A 21,752-nucleotide genomic window follows, 5' to 3' on the forward strand; every position below is an offset into this window, starting at 1 on the left:
CTGTGTCCTCTCTTATCTCCTCACACAATAATATTTCTATGGCTCTGTTATAAAATCTGATGGTGTGAAGAAATTACATGAAACATGGAGCTTTGTAAATAAAATCAAACGTTAAGTAGCTCAAAAATCACATTTTTTAGCAGCAGTCAAAACATGAAATGGAGTTTGAGATATTCATTTAATCACACAAACACAACGTGGGGAGTTCAGCAATTTGAAGAGGAAAAAATAACATTTAGAAAAAACGGAGAACATTAATTCAGTAATTATATTATTTGATATTTATGTGGAGACTGAGTTTACATTTAGAGTTTAAAAAATAAAAATATATTTTCTTTTTGGCATTTCTGCTTTCAATCACTAGGGGGCGGACTTTATTTTTCCGGGTTCGGAGGTCATCTTACCGGAAGCACGTGATTGCACAGCGAGTGAGGGAAAAAAAAAAAACACACTGGTCTCCACATGTGCAACACAGTCTGCTCCATGCTAAGAAAAGGATTACAAGTGTTGTGAGGCTGGCTTAAATTCGCAGTTTTCTGATTGGAGTTTGGTGCAGAGGACGGAACAAACATGGAGGACATGAGCTTCATTAAGCTGCCGGCCAATGAGGGCAAACAGCCGGCCAAGAAGAGGGCGAAACCCCCGCAGTCTAGCCTGGAGGAAGAGGAGGAGGAGCGGCGGAGGAACGTAAAGAACCTGGCGGTGCTGGGGGAGAAGAACAGCTCGGTGAAGCTGCTGGAGGAGCTGGTATTCGGGGCCGAGGAGGAGCTGCTGGAGAGACTCGTGGAGGTGACGTTCACCAGAGACCGTTTAAAAAAACAGCTCATTTAAATTTTTTCGGACACTAACTGGAAACCTCTGCCTCTGAGACCGAGCTGCCGTAACTCTCATGAAACGCAGTTATATGTGGTAAATTCGGTTTAACTGACCTGAAAGAAAAGTCACGAAAATCTTTGCTAACTGAAAAACTCTCCGTTTCCTGCGGTCGGCTTCAAAGTAAAGACAAAGTTTGACATTTACAAAAGTTTGCGGGGTGTTTCTGGTAAATTCGGCTCGCTTATTAACAACCATGATGTCTAATCTTTTCAAGCTTAGCTTGTATGAACCAAACTCCATTCAAAATATCCCTGACTTTTGTTCTCGTGCGCATGAGCAGATATTACTTTGAAAACTAAGGTTACGAAGTTTTCCAAGCAACCAGCAAACCTTTGGGTTTACCGCCAGACTCCATTTAAAAGTCTTCTAATTTAGATTGCCTCTGTTTGTGTGTGAACCAGGCTGACAGTAATCTACCACCAGACTCCATTTAAAAAAAGTCTTGTTTTTCTTTCCCTGCTCAGAAGCTGAAACTTTTGTGTATATATAAGACGAAGACGACTGTGTAGGACTTTGATTTAGACCCGCTGAATATCTGAGCACCAGGTGAAGAAGAGTTTTTGTGGTGAAACACTTAAATGTCAGGTCACCTCCCGTTTGAACGATGCTGTAAAACTGGGTGAATTTTTGAATGGAGTCTGGTTTGTGGAGCTTGGTGGTGAATCGTGCTGGGTTCAGGTCAGGTTTTGGTTTTTCACTGATGCTTCCTGTTCCCTGAGCAGGAGGACGAGGACCAAACCGGACTCCTGCTGCTGGAGGACAAAGATGAAGAGGAGGCAAAGGAGTCTGAGGATGAGGGCGGAGTGCGGCAGGAGCTGCAGGCCGAGAAGAAAGCGGCGTGGGTGGACGAGGATGACGAGCTGGAGGAAGAGTGAGTGTTTCACAATAAGACGTGTTTTAGGCTGAAAGCAGGAAATCAAAGATGATTGTGGTGAGTGAAGACTCGCGTGATGATGCTGAGGTGTTGGTGTGTTTCAGGGTGGACATGAAGCACCGTTTCCGTAGAAACCTGATGAAAGGCGAGGCAGAGTCCATCATGACCAAACAGAAACTGCAGCAGAGGATGAGGGAGCAGTGAGTATGCACGCACACAGACTAGGGCTGCCACGATTAGTCGACTAGTCACGATTACGTCGACTATCAAAATCGTCGACGACTGATTTAATAGTCGACGCGTCGTTTGAAGCTTTGTAAGATCCCAAAAGACGCAGGAATAAGTAGTAGGATTTAAGAGTGTAATAACGGACTGAAACAGAAGATGGCAGCACTGCATGTACAAGGATGCCAGCTGCCGTTAAACCCCGAAGAAGAAGAAGTAGCTCTGTCCCAGAATTCATAGCGCAGCCCAGCTCAGTTGTCAACAATGGCGGCAGCTAGTTAGTTTTAATATTACTCTTATTATTCTTTCTGGGTCACAAAATAAACGTTTAACATATTTTCAGGCGAGAATGTAGCTGTGTAAACCTCAAATATCTGCTCAGTTTATCAAGACACCACATATTTTCAAAAGCGCTCCGACGTTTTCGGAGACGTCTGTTAACCACTAGCTCGATAGCTAGCCGGGGGCAAGGCTCACTAGAGCCGCTGAGAACACCGGACTCCCGGGAAATCGTTTTCACACCCACCGCCGTCTTTCGCTACTCAGGTTAAACATGCATAAGTCACTTAGATAACTTAAAAATGTTATTGTTTGGCTTTTTTAGTATTTTATTTGTTCCTGAGTAAATCGGTTTGGCTGAGATTAAAGTTATAGTTTTTACACAGCTGAATAAACGTCAAGCAGACAGCTGGTTATCAGAAGTGTGAGATGCTCCAGAATATACTCCGGTGTCCTGTTATATTTTAGATAGCAAGGAGTTTATTAAACTTCACCGAAACAATCTGCAAATTTCATTAAAATTTAATAAACTATCATCTTGTCTTTATTTTTAGTTAGCACATACTTTAAACACTTAAAGCTGTAAGCTAATGATAGTTATATAAGAGCAGATGCTGCTGGTGCAATAAGCTGTACGTTTTACGTCCAATGGATGCATGACCTGATTAGTCGACTAATCGCAAAAATAATCGGTGACTAGTCGACTATCAAAATAATCGTTTGTGGCAGCCCTAACACAGACGCACACACACACACACCTATAAACACACCTGGACGTGTACTGCGTGTGTTTCAGGTTCCAGAAGGCGATGGGAGGAACTCCATCATGGGCGGAGAGCGGTGCCCAGAAGAAGAGTAAGAGGAGGAGGAGAGGTAGAATCTAAAATGTTTTTATTATTTTAAGAGTGTTTTCAGTTGACAGAAACTCAGACTCTGCGTCTCTGTGTTCCTGAAGCTGAGGAGGAGGAGGATGAAGATGAGGAGGATGACCTGCTGAGGAGGACGGGAAACTTTGTGGCGTCCTCGGACAGCCTGCCCAGCAGCATCCTGAGGGTCAGTTAGTCCAGCAGGCTTCTGTTTGTCTTTCAGGCTGTTCCACCAGACTCCATTCAAAATATTGCTCATTTTACGTGTTTGCTGTAGGTAATGTTACAGAGCGATGAGTGTTAAACCGGTGCTGGGATATTTTAAAGTTTGTGTGTGAGAACAGGATGTGAGGCTTTGTAAAAGGTTTTTCTGCTGAATCTGGTGTGACGTGGTTGCCAGACTCCGTTCAGGATATGGATCATTTTAGCAGCAGCAGCAGTGACTGTGTGAACATGGGCTTTGTTAAAAACATGTTTGATGCCTCACAGCGCTTTGAGTGAATTCTGAGCTCTTCACTTGAATTTTGTTTGTTTTTACAGATTAATAAAGTGAGGTCGGACGGCTGTTTACTGACATTTTTGCCACCAAACTTCATTTAAAATCCTCTGAATTTTAGATTCTCTTGCACAGCAGTTTCAGGCTCAGCTTGCAAAGTTGGTTCAGGTCATTTTCTACCAGACTGCATTCAAAATCTGCTAATTTTCTGTTCTGCTGTTCATGAGTGAAAGTTCATGTTGCTTTCCGGTTGTCAGTGCAAAACCCTGTCCTCAAACTGAAGCCGAAGGGTTCATGTAAAAACCTGTGGCGGGCTTCCTGCCAGACTCCATTAGAAAAACGGCTGATTTATGTTCTGTAGCTCACAGGTGAATTAGTTTGATGCTGTCATTTGTTATAAACACACACAGACGAGCGCTCGTTAAAACATCAGGTCTGACTTCCTGTCGTCTCTGCGTTCGTAATCAGGTGAAGAAGTGTCTCCACGCCAACAGCGCCCGGCCGTCTGAGGACAGGCTGACCACCGTCCAGTTCCACCCCAGCGCTCAAGTCGTCATGACTGCCGGCCTCGACCAGTCCGTCTCCCTGTTCCAGGTACGGTCGAGCCTCTCTGCTCAGGTGTTAGGCTCAGGTGGGAGGGATCACGTGATTTTGACCTTCCTCCTCTTCAGGTGGACGGGAAGACCAACCCGAAGATCCAGAGCATCCACCTGGAGCGCTTCCCCGTCCACAAGGCGCAGTTCAGCGTGGACGGGGAGACGGTGATCGCCACCAGCCTCAAGAACAAGATGTTCTACCTGTACGACATGATGGAGGGCCGCGTCTCACCTGTGCACACCGTCAGAGGTGAGGCGGGGTCAGAGGTCGGGGGAGGAGACGGTTCCCGAATTTCAAAATAAGAGCATCTTTGTTTGTCATCAGGTCTGAATGAAGCTCGAGTGAAGGAGTTCTCCGTGTGTCCTGAAGGAGGCGCTCTGCTGCTCACAGGCACCAATGGATACCTGCACCTCCTCACCCTCAAGGTAACTCCTCCCCCTCGCCCCTCCCCTCTCCTCCTGGGTACTCCTGATAACTCAAGCTGTGTCCCAATCCAGCAACCGCACGCTTCATAGTACCCGCACTTCGCAGACTACGTGAGGCGGGTACTCTGAAGTGCGGGGAGGCCAGAAGAACGAGGCTTGTGAAATGGGACGGTCTGGCCTTCGTCGCGCTGCTCAGGTTGCCTAGCAACCATGATACTAACAGCTGGAAATGTTTCATACAGCTTTGTTTGACAGAAATGAAGGAGAAAAAATGTTTTTTTGTTTGTTTATTTTTTTTATGAGATCTGTTGAGTATCTGAGGCTGAGACCACAGGACTGTAAAACATGATTGTTGGGCTTCACTTCTGTACTGAACAGTCATTTTAAGATTAGTTAGTAAATAATAATTAGCTAATGTTGTTCATGAGACTAAAATCATCTCACTTTGGTAATGTAAATATAATATGGTCAATTGCAATTATTTATATTTCCTCACCTTAAATCTTCACTCAAAGACAAGTATCTTTGACAGTGTATATATAGATGTATTATACATAAGAGACAAATATTGTTCGTCTAATATGTTGGCATTATTACATTTGGCTCAATGCTTACATATATGTGTAAAACTGTTTCTGATAAAATGAAGAGTAGACTGATATATTGAATATTCCTTTATTGGGTGAGAAAATCAGACCATGTCATAACTGCTTTAAGTCATACAGAATAGATATCAGAGCCTTAAACAGGCTGACTTCTGCTAAATGGGTCAAACTGGGCAGAAAGTAAACAAACACATAACATCCTTATAGAATATGATGTAACACTATAGATCAACTTACCTCAGAATATATAAAGCATATAAACAATTACAGCAATATGATGCAACAAACACAGCAGTGCTACTAATCCAAAATACTCAAAGCTTCATAGAACTGAAACAAACATTTATTTTTAGCTCCATTCTGCTGCTGATACATACTTTAGGTTTCTGAATATTAAACTTGTTGCTGCCTTTCATAGTGTGTAACTTGAAGGCCCTGAGTACTTTCTCCCACACTGAAAACACTGGAATGATAACATTATTTGAACATTACCTAATAAGACTGATTCAGGACAGATAATTAGTTATGTTAAACTTTCCTAGCAGTCCTTCACAAACAGGGAACAGTCTGTCTATTCTCTCCATCTGTCAGCTGCTGCTGGCTCTTCCTCCTCCTCTTCCTCACACACTGCTGAGTTTGTCCTGGTGGATCATCAGGGGTGCAAAGCCTCACAGATGATGTGCAGCAGTGGGTCCCCAGTCTGTCCTCACTCTGGACACTTGCAGTTGTCACACATGGAAATCAAATGTGTGATAAGCTGCAGGATTCAAACACAAGTGTAACTTATAAATACATGTTCATACTTTTATTCCACAATCAGAGAGAAAGAAACAGAGAGAGAGTGCAGGACAGACAGACAGGTGACAGTCTCAGGTGTATACACTGCTACAAAACAGCACAAGAGAAGGAGGATTTAGTGTTTGTGTTATTACGAGTGCTAAACAAGAAGAGTTCCAGATGGTCCAGTGGACACATGTGTGACTCCTGTGATTAAAGCATCTTTCTTTCAGCTTAACGAGTGAACCGTCAGCTCGTTCAAACACACGTTAGAGTCCGTTTGGCTCGACACCACCGAACAGAGGCAGCAATATAACATAGCTAACATTAACAGTGCAGTGAATCCTGCTTGTGCCGTGATATTCAGGACTGCAAACCGAGCAGCATCACTGACTTTCAGCTTGTTGTGTTTGTGGATATATGACTGACTTTAATTATCCATAAAATCATCACATTCTCTGTAAGATTAAGGTCGACTATTGAACGGCGTATATTTGAAAGGCTTTAAAACCAAGTTAGTACAAACATCACTAATGTCACATAACTTTGCCGACATGTGGCCAACAGTAATGTTTTAATGTTCTTCATTATTAAACATTCGCACATAAATAAGTGACATAATATTCAGTACTTACTTTTGAGAGTTTAACTTTTCGTCCGCCCCGCTTCAGCCATCCACCTTTTTTTCTGAACAAATTATCCACACCCACCGCCGCGCTATGAATTGTGGGATATATGGGATCACGAAGTGTACACCGGACCACACTTCAAATTTGAGGAAATTGACGGCACATTTGGAGAACACTTTGGATTGGGACAGCCGTTGTTGCGTCGCTGTGACGTAATTGGTCTACAAATGCGCACTCTGGAGCGTGCGGTCGCTGGATTGGGACACAGCTACAGTGTAGCTCTGACAGAGGCGGAGCTTGCAATGTGACCAATCAGAAGCATGGACAGGTGAACTGATGAAACTCTAATATTAGAAAAATCTGTGTGTGTGCAGACAAAGGAGGTGGTTCGCAGTATGAAGATAAACGGTGATGTCAGCGGCGTCGCGTTCTCTCCTGATGGCAGCAAAGTCTTTGCAAACTCGGGTAAGTCGAGGAAAGGTGGGCGTGTGTGTTCCTGTTCTTGTCATGTGATTAATCTTTGTGTGTGTGTGTGTGTGTGTGTGTGCGCGCGCGCAGAGGATGGGGAGGTGTATGTGTGGGACATGCGCAGCAGTCGGTGTGTGAACAGGTTTACGGACGACGGCTGCGTGAGGGGAACTTCCATCGCCACTTCTCAAAACGGGCGGTACCTGGCCTGTGGGTAAGACACGCCCTCGTAACCATGCTGCTCTCTGATTGGCTGAGAGCTGTGTGTTAGTTAAGGTTAAAGATGCCGGAGTGCTCAGTGCTGAGCTCCTCTTGTTTTCAGCTCTCAGTCGGGTGTGGTCAACGTCTACTCTCAGGAGGTGTGTCTTAATTCGGCCAATCCAAAGCCTCTGAAGGCAGTGATGAACCTGCTGACCTCAGCGACCGCCCTGACCTTTAACCCCACATCGGAGATCCTGGCCATTGCGTCCCGCGCAGAGGATGAGGCTGTGCGGCTGGTGAGAGACGGCGGTGATGATGATGACGATGGCGATGATGAAGAACATTAACAGTTTACCTTTGTCCTCAGGTTCACCTGCCCAGCCTCACCGTCTTCTCCAACTTCCCCGTCGCCAAGAGGAAGATCGTTTATCGAGCCAGCTGCCTCGACTTCTCCCCGCACAGCGGCTTCTTCTCACTGGCTAACAACAAAGGCCACGCCCCCCTCTACAGGTGAGACAGTCTGTGGTCCCACAGGCGTGACCCTCTGGAGTCCGGGTTTTTTAACCTCTAACTCTTCTTTGTATTTGCCCCGCCTTGTGTTCAGTGCGGCCTCGTGCGTCTGAACGTGCACGTATTTCTTCAGTGTGACAAACACGATGCAGCTGAAATCGCACACGAGCGTCAGACCTGTCGCACGCCAGCATGATGTCATAACTGCAAACAAAAACTGTTTATAAACTATTTTTACAAACTGTTTACCTGAAAACGCCGTGATGGCCTCGGGCGTGTCTTCAAACCCATTACAGAAGCGGTCACAATAAGACGCCACGCAAATTATGTGTCACTCCAAAAAGTAGTTCCTGTCCACCACAAGGCAGCGGGGCAGATCACAGCCCTGAAACCTAAAGGTGTATCCCTCCTCCTGTCCTCTACCTGGACACAACGTTTACATCTCACCTGCTTTTGGCGGCAAAATCACAAATCCCCCAAAACGCGCCCTCTCTCTCTCTCTCTCGTCCTCACCAACTAATGCTACGTGTTGTTTCTTTTTTTTATATCGTGTTTTGATTGGTTCATCTTTTCCACAGCGTCTTTGTCCCGTCTCCCGCCCCTCCCTGAGCCTGGTTCTGTCGGAGGTTTCTTCCTGTTAAAAGGGAGTTTTTCCTTCCCACTGTCGCCAAAGTGCTTGTTCATAGGGGGTCATATGATAGTTGGGTTTTCTCTGTATGTATTATTGTAGGATCTACCTTACAGTATAAACCGCCTTGAGGCGACTGTTGTTGTGATTTGGCGCTGTGTAAATAAAGTCGGATTGAGCGCTTGCCGTCATGAATCAATCATGTGATCGTGACCCCGTCCGTGGACAGCAGGGGGTCAAAGTTTAAAAACGGCAGCGTGGACTTTTCTGTGTGATCAGCTGTTAATACGACACAAACTCAAACAGGAAACTGAGGGTGAAGTCACTGCCACCACATATAGGTCGCCTCAGCAGCAGTGTGACGTTTGGAGGCGGAGCGCTGTCTGCTGACCCCTAATCACATGACAGCTTTTACTTTGAAATCCAGTTTATCCCGTTTGGAGAGACCATCGTCCTCACAAAGTGACTGAAGCAGCTGCAGCGAGTTCTCGGGGTGAAGAGCGCCCCCGTGTGGTAAAGAGCTGGAACAGCTGAGAGCGCACCGGAGCGAGTCTCACACACACGTTTACATCCATGACACACTGACCTCAGCTGGACACACTTAGGCTTCTGTGAGATGATTGATTGTGTGTGTGTGTGTGTGTGTGTGTGTGTGTGTGTGTGTGTGTGTGTGTGTGCTCGCACATGTGTGTGCGTGTCACGTTCCCGTACATGCTAACGTTGACCCTGCTCTCTGTCTCCAGGTTGCTGCATTACAAAGAGTTCTGAGGGGCGGAGCTTCGAGCACGAATCAGACTGTTTCTGTAAATACTGAAACCTGCAGAGGACCAATCAGCTGCAGGAGGCGGAGTTTGTTTGATTGTTTGTATGATGTGATTTCATAAAGACTCAGAGGATCCCTGCAGTTTCCTCCGTTTGTTCAAAACCAGTTTTATGAAACGCTGACGTCGTTCTGAAGTGTTTCAAATAAAACTCACTAAATATCATCAAAATACAAAAATGTGAAAGAAAAAACATTTTATGTAGATTTGACAAACTGTCGAACTGCCATCATAGAAATAATGTTTTTATTTGTAGTTTCATTTTGAGTTCAGATAAAATATTTTATTGATAAATAACATCGCAGTGAGCTTTAATTAAAGAGGAAGTCTTTAAGGACTGCTGCAGGTTTGTAATTGTAAATAAAATAGTCTTTTGTAGAATCTTATAACAGAAATCACTGATTAGCTCTTATTGTCTAATAAAAACATTCAGGGACACACACACACACACACACGCTGTATAATGGGTCATTATGACACACACAGGTCAGGTTGGAAGGCCGAATTTGAAGATAATAAAATTCTACAGGTTGTCTCATAATTCCTCGCACACAGGTGACATCTCCACTGATCGACTGGTTGATTTGATTTGATTACATCATCAAGTGAATTGAGTGATTTTTGAGCTGTTTTGGCATCATTGAGCTTCCGTACAGCAAACAGCTGTTTCATGAACAGTCAGCATTGAGGAAGTTGCAGAAGTGACCAATCAGATGACAGGAAGATCAAACTGGATTTACCAGCTCGCTCACACACGCTCGCGCGCTGCTGCAGGAATGTCCTCGGTCCTGTCCGTCCGCCTCCTTCAGGCTGAAGCATGAAAAGCTCGTGTCACTCCCAAAAACTCGTCAGCGCTCACTTCCAACCGTCACGTTAACTTGGCCCTCGAGCCAGGCATCATCCAACCTGCTGCCATCACAGTTCCAGAGGTCAAAGGTCAAATTCTTGTTGAAAATAAAGTTTGAAAGATTTTTTTGTTTTATTTAAGCTTTTATTAAATGAATAAATAAATATAATGATGTTTTCATTTCATGTTTATTTTATAACATTTATTTTATTAAATAATTCGTTTGTTTACTAATATTTGTTTCATCAGCTATAATTTAGATACATTTTTGTTTTATTGTTATTTCATTTAGTTTGGGTTCGTTTGAAGTCTGATTACATGATTGAAGTTATGAGAAGATCATTTTAATGTTTCTTTGTTTTTAAAGTTTGGGACTGAAACATTTTTAAAAACCAATAAAAGGATTTGATCTGATCGTGTTTCCGATCGATCGGATGTTAAAATGTGCCTGAAAGTTGGGGGAGCAACAATCTCACCTCCCAGCTGCATAAACACCCACCCATAAATCCACCCACCAAACTAACCTGGCTGCTTTCTGCACCTGTTGGCCCCGCCCACGCTGACATCACAGAGGAGCACTAACCAGAGTTTCAGGCTCCAGAAGTGGCTGACCTGACAGAGAGGAAGGTAAGAACTTTTCCCTGTTTCACGTAGAATGATCTGGACTCACAGACTGATCTTAAATCACAGGAACAAAAACGTGTTCCAGAAACTCGAGCGGCTGCGAGAGTTTAGGTTTGGCTGTGTCTCTGATTGGTCAGGTGAGCACACCTGTGCAGGTGTTCCTGTGAGTTTGGCCTCCTGAGTCAGAGCTGCAGGTGGAGCCTGCTGTAGGTTTGATTTCAGATGTCTAACCTGACGTGTGAAAACAAAATCTTTACAACCAAAGTCTGAACCTGTTTGTGATCGTGTGGAGTCTGAGCACCTGTGGAGAGGTTCACACCTGAGCTCCAGCTTTTACTTTCAGTCTGGACTAAGACTGAGCTGCAGACACGCTGATGTCTGAAAGTTTGAAGTTTCTGGGTCATAGAGAGGATCTGATTGGCTGCTGTGATGAGGAAAGGTGTTTCTCTGCTTCCTGTTCCACCTTGTCGCTCACTAAACACGAGCAGCTGTTAGTGGGAGATAGAAGTGAAGCTGTGGTGCTGCTGGGTGAAATCCACGCAGTTAGTCTTTGTGTGCTGGTGGAAGAGCAGCGCCTTTAAACAGAAACCACAAACAGCTGCTGAGCTTCACTGCCGGTTTGTCCTGACTGAGTGGGACGCGTTGGTCCTAACCCACCGGTGGCGTGCAGACACCTGACGACGCCTTCCCGCCCCAGTGGAGGCAGTGTCAGGCTGGGTGGCTGATTCGAGCCGCACAGACGCCCCGAGGATGGACTCGGGTTCAGATTTAGCCCAAACCCAACGAGCTTGTGCAGAGTCGTGACTTTAAAGTCGTCCCAGAGTTCAGGATGTTCTTACTGCTGTCTCAGAATTTTAAAATTCAGATGATCTGAAGTTACATGAAGTATTTTTCACTCTGCTCATTTTGAAGCTTTGAAACAAACAAACCTAACTGATGATCACATTTTTAGACTGTTTTCATTTCTCTGGCGTTCTGTCCGGTTACATTCATTTAAAATGACTCTGACTTGACTTGTTTCCATGTGCTGATCTTATCTCAGCTCTGACTCACTGTGACACGCAGAGCTGCTCGTGGTGAAACACGTAACAGGTGTTTGTTGATGCGTCTAAATTCTCCGATGGTCTGCGTGCAGCACTCGGGGCAGGCTCAACCTTTTATCGGGCGGCGTGGTCGCATCCACGCTCCGACATGTTTGTGCTGCTGCCGAGTTTCCACTCAGCTCTCACTTCCTGTTCTGGAAATAATGGAGGAAAAACAGGAAGTTTAAGTTTTGAAAACAGATTCAGCCGCACCTCCACCATTAAAACAGGACGTTACAGACGGAAGACAAAATAAAATCAAAATAATAATACATAAACGTATTACATGGTCTCGAGTGGTGGTGGGGGGATTTATTAAATCGATTCAGCACAAACATGTAAACAGAGAGCGTGGATCGTCCACAGACGCCGTCGGGCTGAAAGCCGACAGCTCACAGGTTTCATCAGTCTGACCAAAACTGACTGAACCAGCAGCAGAAGATCAAACTACGCTTCATGTTTGATAATCATCATCATCATCACTTCCCTCTGACTCTGGCTGTGACTTCCTGCACAGCTCTCTCTCTCTCCCAGTGCACTCAGAGACCAGTTTACCATCAAATCTCTGTTTTCTGCATTATTCTCTGCTGCTGTGTTCAGTGCTGTCGGCCTCTGACAGCAAAGCCTCATCTCTGCTGTTCACACTGAACAAATGCAAACTTCAACGATTGCTCAGCTGTGTCTGTAATCAAACCTGTGACTCTGCTTCACTTCAGCAGCTCATCTTCACATGTTGATTCATGGTTTTATTTTAAATGGTAAATGGCCCGTATTTGTATAGCGCTTTACACTACATTCAGTCATCCACCCATTCACACACACATTCACACACTGGCAAGATACATTGTAGCCACAGCTGCCCTGGGGCGCACTGACAGAGGCGAGGCTGCCAGACACTGGCGCCACCGGGCCCTCTGACCACCACCAGTAGGCAACGGGTGAAGTGTCTTGCTCGAACCGGCAACCTTACAGTTACAAGGCGAACTCCCAACTCTTGAGCCACGATCGCCCCAGGTTTAAGGTTATCTGCTTTAAAAAGCCAGACCAGGAAAATCTGCTTCATGTGTTTCTGTTTTAGCCTCAGTTACTTTGACACAAAGGCCTCTGCTGTGATGCTCACACCTCTGATCAAGTCTCACAGTGTCAGCTTTGTTTTACACAGAGAGAAAATATGGAGATGAACTGATAAATGATCAGAATTAGAATATTTCTGACTGACTGAGTCAAAACTGAATCGAATCAAATTGAATCGGGACCTTGTGAATCGATACCCAGCCCTGGCCTCGAGGGTCAGCTGTGGTAAACAGCCCTGTGATTGGCTGGTGACCTGTGCAGGTGTGGCTAAGAACAGGTGGGCTGTTTAAGTCCATCCTGGTGCTGCTTCATCATCAGCGGCCATGTTTCTCTGAGGTGAGCAGACTTTTCCTTGGTGTGCAGGTGTGGGCTTTATACTTCACAGACGTCATGCGGACAATTCGGTTTTTATCAGGATTCCTCTGAAACTTCCCGATGGATTTGTTTTACATGTTCCAGAGACGATGAACTTTGTCTGGCTCTGGATCGGGGAATTTTTGGAAGCGTTCTTTCAGACAGAGACTGGACTTCCAGCTTAATACCAGAGAGAAACTGACCCGGACCTCCTCGTGAGACTCCCTGATGGAGGAGGACGGGGAATAAAAAAACAAATCTGAATGTTTCCAAAGAGCTGAAATCATCAGAGCCAAACACCTGACCTGTTTGTTCTGTCACGAGGGACTCGGGACTACTTTACTGGTTTATGAAAGGGTGTGTGAGCGCTCTCCCACCCACGGGGATCAGCTGCTCTCTGAGTGTTTTACAGTGTAGATGTGCAGATGTTTCCAGATGTTGGCAGAGCGACGCTTTGATCCTGACGGGAATGAAATCAGCTGAAGCTCAGAGTGAAGATGAGATGAGTTTGTTTGAAATGATCTCATCACAGATGAATCACCTCACGCTCCCTGCTCGGCCTCTGATGAAGAGGAGTGGCACGTCCTCGCTTTGAGAGTGATGAAGGTGAGAGGTCATCCTCTGGCTGAAGCCCCATCAACTTCTGCCTTTAGGGTGGAGCTGCTCGAACAAGCCGGAGGACCCGAAAGGTTGATGCTGTTCGTCTGGAAAAGGGCACATCCAGACGAACAGCATCAACCTTTCGGGATTTCCTTACCTGGATGACTGAGCATGAACACAAACTGGAGGATCACGGTGACGCTGCAGCTGAGGCGGTCGTGCTGTTATCAGAACCAGTTCCTCCGGCGCAGTGACGCTGAATAAACCTGCTGCCGATCTCCTGTGACCAATCCCAAACTCAGACGTCACGGAGGAAACGGGCCGAGGCGCAGCAGCCCACCCGACTCGCTCGGCTGCCTCTCCATCAGCATCCAGAGTGTCCAGTTCAGTGGGAGCTCACGGAGCGTGATGCTGCAGGGCGCCGAGGCCATGCTCCCCCCGCTGCACGTCAGCCTCTCCTCGCAGACACGCCTCAGCCTGCTTCATTCTGAACTGCAGCTTCACGTGTCGGCTTAAAAACACAGTTTTAATCTTTTAAGGCCTGGAAGCTTCACCTGTGACCTCACAGGAACACAAAGGTGCAGGTTCCTGTAAACAGCTGGCCCCGCCCTCTCCACCTGTCCAGGCCTGAGCAGGTGTTGACCATGCCCACCTGTCTGTCCCCGGGCTCTGACTTATTGCTGGTATTTGTGGTTCTGGGTCAGAGTTCAGTGGGATTGGAGCAGGAATGCGGTTTGGCGTGGGCGTCCTGCAGGTCTGAGCAGATAAACATCGCCTCCTCCTCCACCCGCTCCACCATCGCTTCACCGCAACGCTGCTTCATGGTCACGAACCTGACACCGCTGGAAAGCCGGGTTATTGATATGCAGCAGCATCTGTGGGTGGAGCAGCTCATTCCTGCAGCGCATCTTGTTTGGTGGATTTGATGATTGAAGACCGTCGAACACCAGCAGCCTGACACCACCTGCTCCGTGTCACAGCTGTGGGAGACACCCACAGACTCGGGTCTGCTGCTGCACCCACAGGTCTGGTTGGTGGCCATGAAGCATCGTTACGGTGAAGCGATGGTGAAGCAAACCCAGATGTTCTGACTGAAGTTTATCAGTCAGAACATCTGGGTCGCCGGGCGGTGACGCTCTGAAAGGTTACAGATGTTAAAGCGCCTGATCCTAAACCCCGCCTCCTCTGTGTCCTCCTCCAGGAGCAGCACGATGGCGGAGTCGGCGGAGCTGTTCACAGAGCAGGAGCTCACCTGCTCCATCTGCCTCGACCTGTTCACCGACCCCGTCTCCACCCCCTGCGGACATAACTTCTGCCAGGTGAGTCCCACCTGCAGGTGTGAGCACAGGCGGCGCTGTGCGTGGGATTGGAAGCTGCTGCTTCAAATAATCAGAAAACGTAAACAAATCTGTGATCATTGACGTGTTTCTGCTGCTCGTCACGTCCTGAAATGCTTCATTTGTACAAGCTGCTCTCGATTCTGAGTGTTGTTGTTGTTGTTACTATGACGACGATGGTGTTGATTAGCTGCTGTTTTTGGCAGGTCAGGTATTCGTCCTGCTTTACAGCATTTTAAGAACTAACCAATCACAGGGTCTGCAGCAGTGTTAGTAATGCAAACAGAAAACTACCTGGGGGTGCGTTCAGGTGCAGTGGGTTACCGGTGCGTCCTGTGCCCGCAGGCGTGTATCGGTGGTTACTGGGCGTCCAGTGCCGTGTCCACCTGTCCACTGTGCAAACATCAGTTTGAAGGACGTCCTCAGCTCAGCATCAACAAAGTCTTCGCTCAGATCGCAGAAAAGTACAAACAGACTCACTATGCACCGTTACCGTCACCCTTCGGTAACGGGACGCCCGGCGCCGCGATGGCAGGCGCCATGAACACCAACCCCTTCCTGACGCCTGAGCCATCAGTAGCTCAGGCGAACGGGGACGTAGTGTGGTGCGACGTTTGTACGGGAATCAAACAGCCCGCCGTCAGCTCCTGTCTCACCTGCACCGCCTCCTACTGCACTGAGCACGTGCAGCCACATCACACCACGCCATTCTACGCCAAACACCCCCTGATGGACCCCCAGGAGGCCCTGAGGGGCCGCACCTGCTCCGTCCACCGGCGCCTGATGGAGGTATTTATTTTTCTCTATGATTACTTGATTTGATGTTTATGTAACATTTAAATATTTGAATGTTTTTTTTATTTTAAAATGGTCATTTTCAGATGTTACAATAATTATTTTTTATATTTTGCCACATTTTATATATTTTGAACAAATTCAAAAATTATTTTTGTTTTATTTTAATAACTGTTTTTATTTGATCATGTAAGTAAAACTTTTCCATATCAGTTCATGTTCTGCATTGATGAGCGGCTCACCTGTGCAGGTGTACTGCAGGACGTGTGAGAGCTGCATCTGTGCCATCTGCGTGCTGGAGGAACATCGGATGCATAAAACCGTCTCCGTGCAAACTGAGAGGCTTAGCAAGCAGGTACAAATATCCCAAATTATTCCCGGGAACGCCATTTATTAAAATAATTTGATTCTATTTTTTTATTTCATCTCATTTTGGTTGACTGTTATGTTTGTTAATGCTGCTCATTACATTTCATTACAATTCGTCATTTAATTTATTATTACATTTATTATTTGTTGTAAATTTGTAAATTTTATTTGAAATTAATGAATTTTTGCAATTGTTAAGATTTTTTTGTTTATTTTTGATGAAAAACAAAGATTTTAAAATGATGAAAAAACATTCTGGAATGAAAATAAATCCTTCGAGATGAATACAAAAAGTAAAATTCATTGTTTGGTCCAAAGTGATTTTTGTTGTGGCTCTTTGAATCGACCGTGTCTGCCTGCCTCTTCAGAAACAGGTGTCCAGGACGGAGCAGGAGATCCTGAACCGGATCAAGGAGAAGGAGATCCGTGTGACGGAGCTGAAGAAGAAGCTGGACAGCCTGCAGGTGACACACCTGTTTGCTCCTTATGTAAAAACCTGGGGGGGGTGGAGCATGTGGAGGACGATGGCGTTGTCGCTCTCTCCTCACCAAACATCTGAACCCGTCTGTGTTTCAGAGCTATGCTGACAGAGAGCGCGGCGAGGTCGAACTCCTGCTGGGCGACCTGTCCGGCTCGTTGGACCAGATCCGGTCTCGTGTGGTGGGCGGGATCGAGACCCAGCTGAATGCTGTGATGACAAAGGGGGAGGGGATGGTGAACCGCCTGGAGGAGGAGCTTAGCCAGCTGATAGAGAGGAGAGCCGTGCTGGAGGCACAGGCTACCAGTCAGGATCACATCGCCTTCCTGAAGGTGAGGATGCCTGCAGCCACCGATCCCAGAATCACGACAGAGGCCCGCTTCATCACCCCTCTTCATCACCCCTCTTCCTCCCTCAGACATACGAGGCGACCACGGCTCCTCTGGCCGAGGATCTGCATGCCCAGGCGGATGACGACTCGCAGCTGGTGCTCCACTTCCATCTGGGCGAGGTGAAGCTCGCTCTGTCCGAGGTCAAGGAAAAGATGGAGGAGATCCAGACCGGGGAGATCCGCTCGCGAGGACCGCGAGGATCCCGAGGCTCCCGAGCGGACTCCTGTGAGTTCCAGATGTTACAGCACGGTCTGCAGATGTTGGGTTCCAGATGTTTCCTCTGAGTCGTTTCTTTCACCTGTTTCAGTTTCAGCCGGTGACATGATGGCGGCAGAGAGCATGCTCAGTCTGAGAGCCAGCACGACCAGTCTCAGGAAGAGCCAGTGGTCCCTGAAAGGTGAGAGGTCAGAGGTCACTTCCTGTATCTACCTGCAGGTGTGCCACATTCCGGGTTCAAATCCCCGACATTCCGATCATTCCAAGCACTTAGGAACTGCTCCTCTGTGGAGCCCTGCAATAAAGAGTGACTCTATTCTATTCTCCTTACTGAGGGAAAGAGTTTATCCAGTCAGAATAAGTCAGAGAAGCGAGCTCCGTCAGCAGCAGACAATTACAGCCACGGTGTAGGATGGAGCGCTGTTGCAGGTCCACTCAAGACACCACCCACTAAAACACACGCTGATTATAAATGTATGTTATCATCACCTCACTGCACTCTGTGTACATATGAAAAAGGAAACTATGGAGCGGTTCTTATATAGCCCTGGTCTACTCTGAGCACTCAGCGCTTCCCGTCCTCACACGTGCACACGTGTCCTCACACGTGCACACATGTGGACATGAGTCCACACATGGACACTCTGATGGGTCAGTATCATGCCCAGTGATATTTAGCACGATTGAACCACAAACCTTTAGATCAGCAGATGTACATGTGCAGTATTTTGGCTCTTTTGTACACCACTTCATTTTTTTTTAAGTTTTCATACTTCACTTTTCTTCCTGTGCCCTGTGAATGTCCACAGTGTCTCTGCTGTGGGAACCACTTGTTTAGTGATAACATGTTGCTTACCTCGACAGGTTGACTTGTTTAGGGAAGTGTTGCTCATCCCACAATCTTTTATGATGAGGAAATGAGTTACAAGTTGTGGGGCTTTTATTGTGAAAGAATAACTGAGTGTTTTCCTGTCTACTTTCAGACCTAAAGAAGAGCAAGCAGGTGTCAGGTACGTACCTGTGTGAGTGTGCAGCAGACACGGATGCTCACCGTCAGCCTTTCAGACACCGATAACCTGAAAGGCTGACGATAATAAATAATAATGAATCAAATCAAAGATAACAGATTTTTTTAAAATGCTGGTCGTTTTTAAACGACACAAAGATGAAGTGAAACGATAAAAACACTGAGTTGTTAGGAGGTGATTGTTAGAGAAGCTGGAGCGGTGGGAGGTTTGTGAAGAGATGAGAGCTTGTTTCAGATTGCTGATGAAATGTGTTCATTTGTTGTTGCAGGATACAAGAAGGCCCGACTCTACATGGGTGAGGTTTTCAGCGTTTTGGTTTCTGGGTGTTTCGGTTGATGCAGGTCGGGTTTGGTTATAACTGCATTCACACAGACAGACAGCTGCCAGCTAATGCTCGGCAACATCCAAGTAAAACACTCTGGCTCCACCCCCTCAGACGCTCTCTTACCACAGTAACCTCACAGCAGCCACGTTACTGGTCACATGATCTCATTAAACAGCCCAAACACGGTCCAGAGGTCCAGCTCAGGTGAAGCTAGCCACCTGTGTCACCATCCACCTTTCAGTCACAGAGGCCACGCCCCTTAATAAAGCACATTTTAAATGATCCACAGAGACCAAACAGTTTGTGTTTCAGGCTGTAAACGTTTGTTTCTGCTGTAAAGTTTTAACATGGGGGGCTGACTCACTGCTGCCTCTACTGGACGTCAGAGGAACTGCAGGTTTAGCCTCATGGTGAGGTCTTCAAATTATATATTTCTAAGCAAAGATAAGTATTGGTGCTTCATTGGATTCAGCGTTGTTATATATATATATATATATATATATATATATATATATATATATATATATATATATATATATATATATATATATATATATATATATATATATATATATATATATATATATATATATATATATATATATATATATATATATATATATATATATATATATATGTGTGTATATATATATGTGTGTGTGTGTGTGTGTGTGTGTGTGTGTGTATATATATATATATATGTGTGTGTGTGTATATATATATGTGTGTGTGTGTATATATATATGTGTGTGTGTGTGTATATATATATGTATATTATATATGTATATTTGATTTCTGGACTGTAGAGGAGCTTTGCATGATTCACAGTTCAAAATAATCCTCCTGTATCAGATACTGGGCCTCAGCGCAGGTTCTCTCTTCATCCTCTGAACGTTGTGATTGGCTGCCCTTCATAATCGTCAGATAGGTGCAGCTCATGTGGTAGAATCGACCGTAAAGGGGATGTGCCCTCTCTACGACATCATTTCCTCCCCTTTTGCTGCCTCTGCGGTCTGATCTTCAGATTCACAGGGTTACTGAAGCTGACTCTGAGATCACTGATATGAAACTCCAAGGCTCAAACAGGGGAAGTCCACCTTTACTCATCCTGTGGTGAGGTGTCGGGATCGTCCTGGATCGAGTTCTTCAGCCATTGTGATGACTATTTCAGCCTCCAGGGGGCCTTGCTGTTATGTTTACCTGTGCTTGTTGCTTCCAGAGGACGCGACGCTGAACCCGGTGACGGCGTATCCCTTCCTGATCCTGTCCGAGGACCGGAAGCAGGTGAAGAGAGGAGAGAAGCTGCAGTTCTACAGAAACAGCCCGCACAGGTTCGACGTCTGGTCCTGTGTCCTCGCCAAGGAGGGATTCAGCTCCGGGCGCCACTACTGGGAGGTCAGGACCCAACCGGCCTTGGGACTGGGTTCAGTAACGGTTAGCAGGATCCAAGTCTGACCTCAGGTGTGTTTTTCAGGTGTGCGTCGGGGAGAATAAGGACTGGAAGCTGGGCGTGGTCAGCGAGTCGGCTCAGAGGAAGGGTCTGTTCGATATGTGCCCGTCTCACGGATACTACGCCATCTGGTGGAGCAGCAGCCAGCTGAGGGCGCTCACCACGCCGCCGCTCACCAAGGTCCAGTCCACGTTTCACATGCACTTTATGTACGGAAGGCCACTGGTGCCACAAGAAAGCAGCCATTCAGACTTAAACATTATTTTGGTCAGCGTGACTTTAACATAGAAAATCTCTAAATTTAATTGAAATAAGTTATCGCAAAAAGTACCCAAAATCCATCATTTCCACACATTTAATAACTTTAAAATCTGATCAAATTAATTCTAGTGTGTTAATGACAAAATTTTAAGGCAAGAAGGATGCAAACAGGCCCATCCTGTAAAGCTCAATAAAAAAAAAAAAAAACAAATTAAAATTCACACCAAAAAGTCAGCATGTTTAAAAACTTGGTTTTTATTTTTAAAAAGCAATAAATCTAAAAACTGATTCTTCATTTTCACACCGTCATTTATGTTTTTAATGCAACAGTTAAACTTTGAGTCCTTTAATGAATACAAAAATGCCACAGTGTCTTTTTGGCACCAGTGGGCTTCCACACCTTGAGGCTTCTTGACAGTTTGCAACTTCTGTCGACTCGTCTTAATCGCAATCTGTTTGCGTCTCACCTGCAGGTCAAAGGTCACCACCCCAAGCTGCGACAGGTGGGCGTGTTCCTGGACGTGGAGGAGGGTCAGGTGTCCTTTTACAACGTCAAGTCGGGCTCAGAGATCTACAGCTTCCACACATCCACTGAGTTCACCGAGAGGATGTTTCCTCTGCTGGGGACCGGAGACAAAGAAGTCCCCCTGATCCTCCTCACCACGCTGCAGCACCCGGCCTGAGGGACTGGGACCAAAACCGGGACCAACCGGAGGGTCAAAGCTGAGCGAACTAAGAGCAGAGGGAGGAGGTGGGAGGAACTGCGGGTGGAGTCGAATCGTCCTCACGTTGATCTCCAGACTCTGCAGTGAGACTTGAAACAACAAAGGATGTTTGTCTCGTTTTGTCCCCGTTAGATCCTGACAGGCGATGATTTTGTAATATTGATCACTGAAGAACGATGTGCTCTTACAGCAAGAGCTGCTTCTTAAATTTAAATGTAAATATGGTCATAAAAATACATCAAATGAATCGAGGGAACCAATTTTTTAAAAAATTAAAATGATATAAAGAATGAAAGTTTTCACTTTGTGTAACCAGTTTGCTTTTGTAACGCTGTAAAACTAAAAGATTAGTAACACTAAACCTTTATTGAGATTTTGTGAAACATTAAATATAAAATTATTAAACTCAAAGCAAATATTTGATGTCATGAATACGTCACGTTTAATGTAGCAGCTTATAGAACAATAGTTAAATTCTGTTTTCATATTTTTTCTAAATGCGTTGCCTTTTTTTAGCA

At 45.8% G+C, this 21,752-nt stretch overlaps 2 protein-coding genes across 3 annotated transcripts; both read left to right on the top strand.

Annotated features, from left to right (window-relative positions):
• Nucleotides 1-418: 418 nt before the first annotated feature.
• On the top strand, nt 419-11,932 carry utp18 (UTP18 small subunit processome component). 2 transcript variants are annotated; one of them, XM_063472594.1, is made up of 13 exons: nt 419-789; nt 1,599-1,747; nt 1,855-1,950; nt 3,051-3,127; nt 3,210-3,307; nt 4,085-4,210; nt 4,288-4,462; nt 4,538-4,638; nt 7,024-7,114; nt 7,208-7,331; nt 7,440-7,614; nt 7,686-7,828; nt 9,200-11,932. In XM_063472594.1, the coding sequence occupies exons 1-13, from the start codon at nt 571-573 to the stop codon at nt 9,222-9,224; spliced, it is 1,599 nt and encodes a 532-aa protein (XP_063328664.1). In that variant the 5' UTR covers nt 419-570; the 3' UTR covers nt 9,225-11,932. The 2 variants fall into 2 exon arrangements, with proteins under 2 accessions (XP_063328664.1, XP_063328665.1); XM_063472595.1 differs by having other exon boundaries at nt 3,051-3,109.
• A 3,137-nt stretch (nt 11,933-15,069) lies between these two features.
• LOC134625655 (E3 ubiquitin-protein ligase TRIM58-like) lies at nt 15,070-21,475 on the top strand. The gene is made up of 12 exons (XM_063470911.1): nt 15,070-15,177; nt 15,541-15,984; nt 16,241-16,345; nt 16,728-16,823; nt 16,936-17,169; nt 17,256-17,454; nt 17,537-17,626; nt 18,429-18,455; nt 18,742-18,768; nt 20,018-20,193; nt 20,273-20,428; nt 20,983-21,475. Exons 1-12 carry the CDS (start codon nt 15,070-15,072, stop codon nt 21,190-21,192), a joined length of 1,872 nt encoding a protein of 623 aa, XP_063326981.1. The 3' UTR covers nt 21,193-21,475.
• Nucleotides 21,476-21,752: the final 277 nt, after the last annotated feature.

This window comes from Pelmatolapia mariae, linkage group LG4, assembly GCF_036321145.2.
Source record: "Pelmatolapia mariae isolate MD_Pm_ZW linkage group LG4, Pm_UMD_F_2, whole genome shotgun sequence".
Lineage (NCBI taxonomy): Eukaryota > Metazoa > Chordata > Actinopteri > Cichliformes > Cichlidae > Pelmatolapia > Pelmatolapia mariae.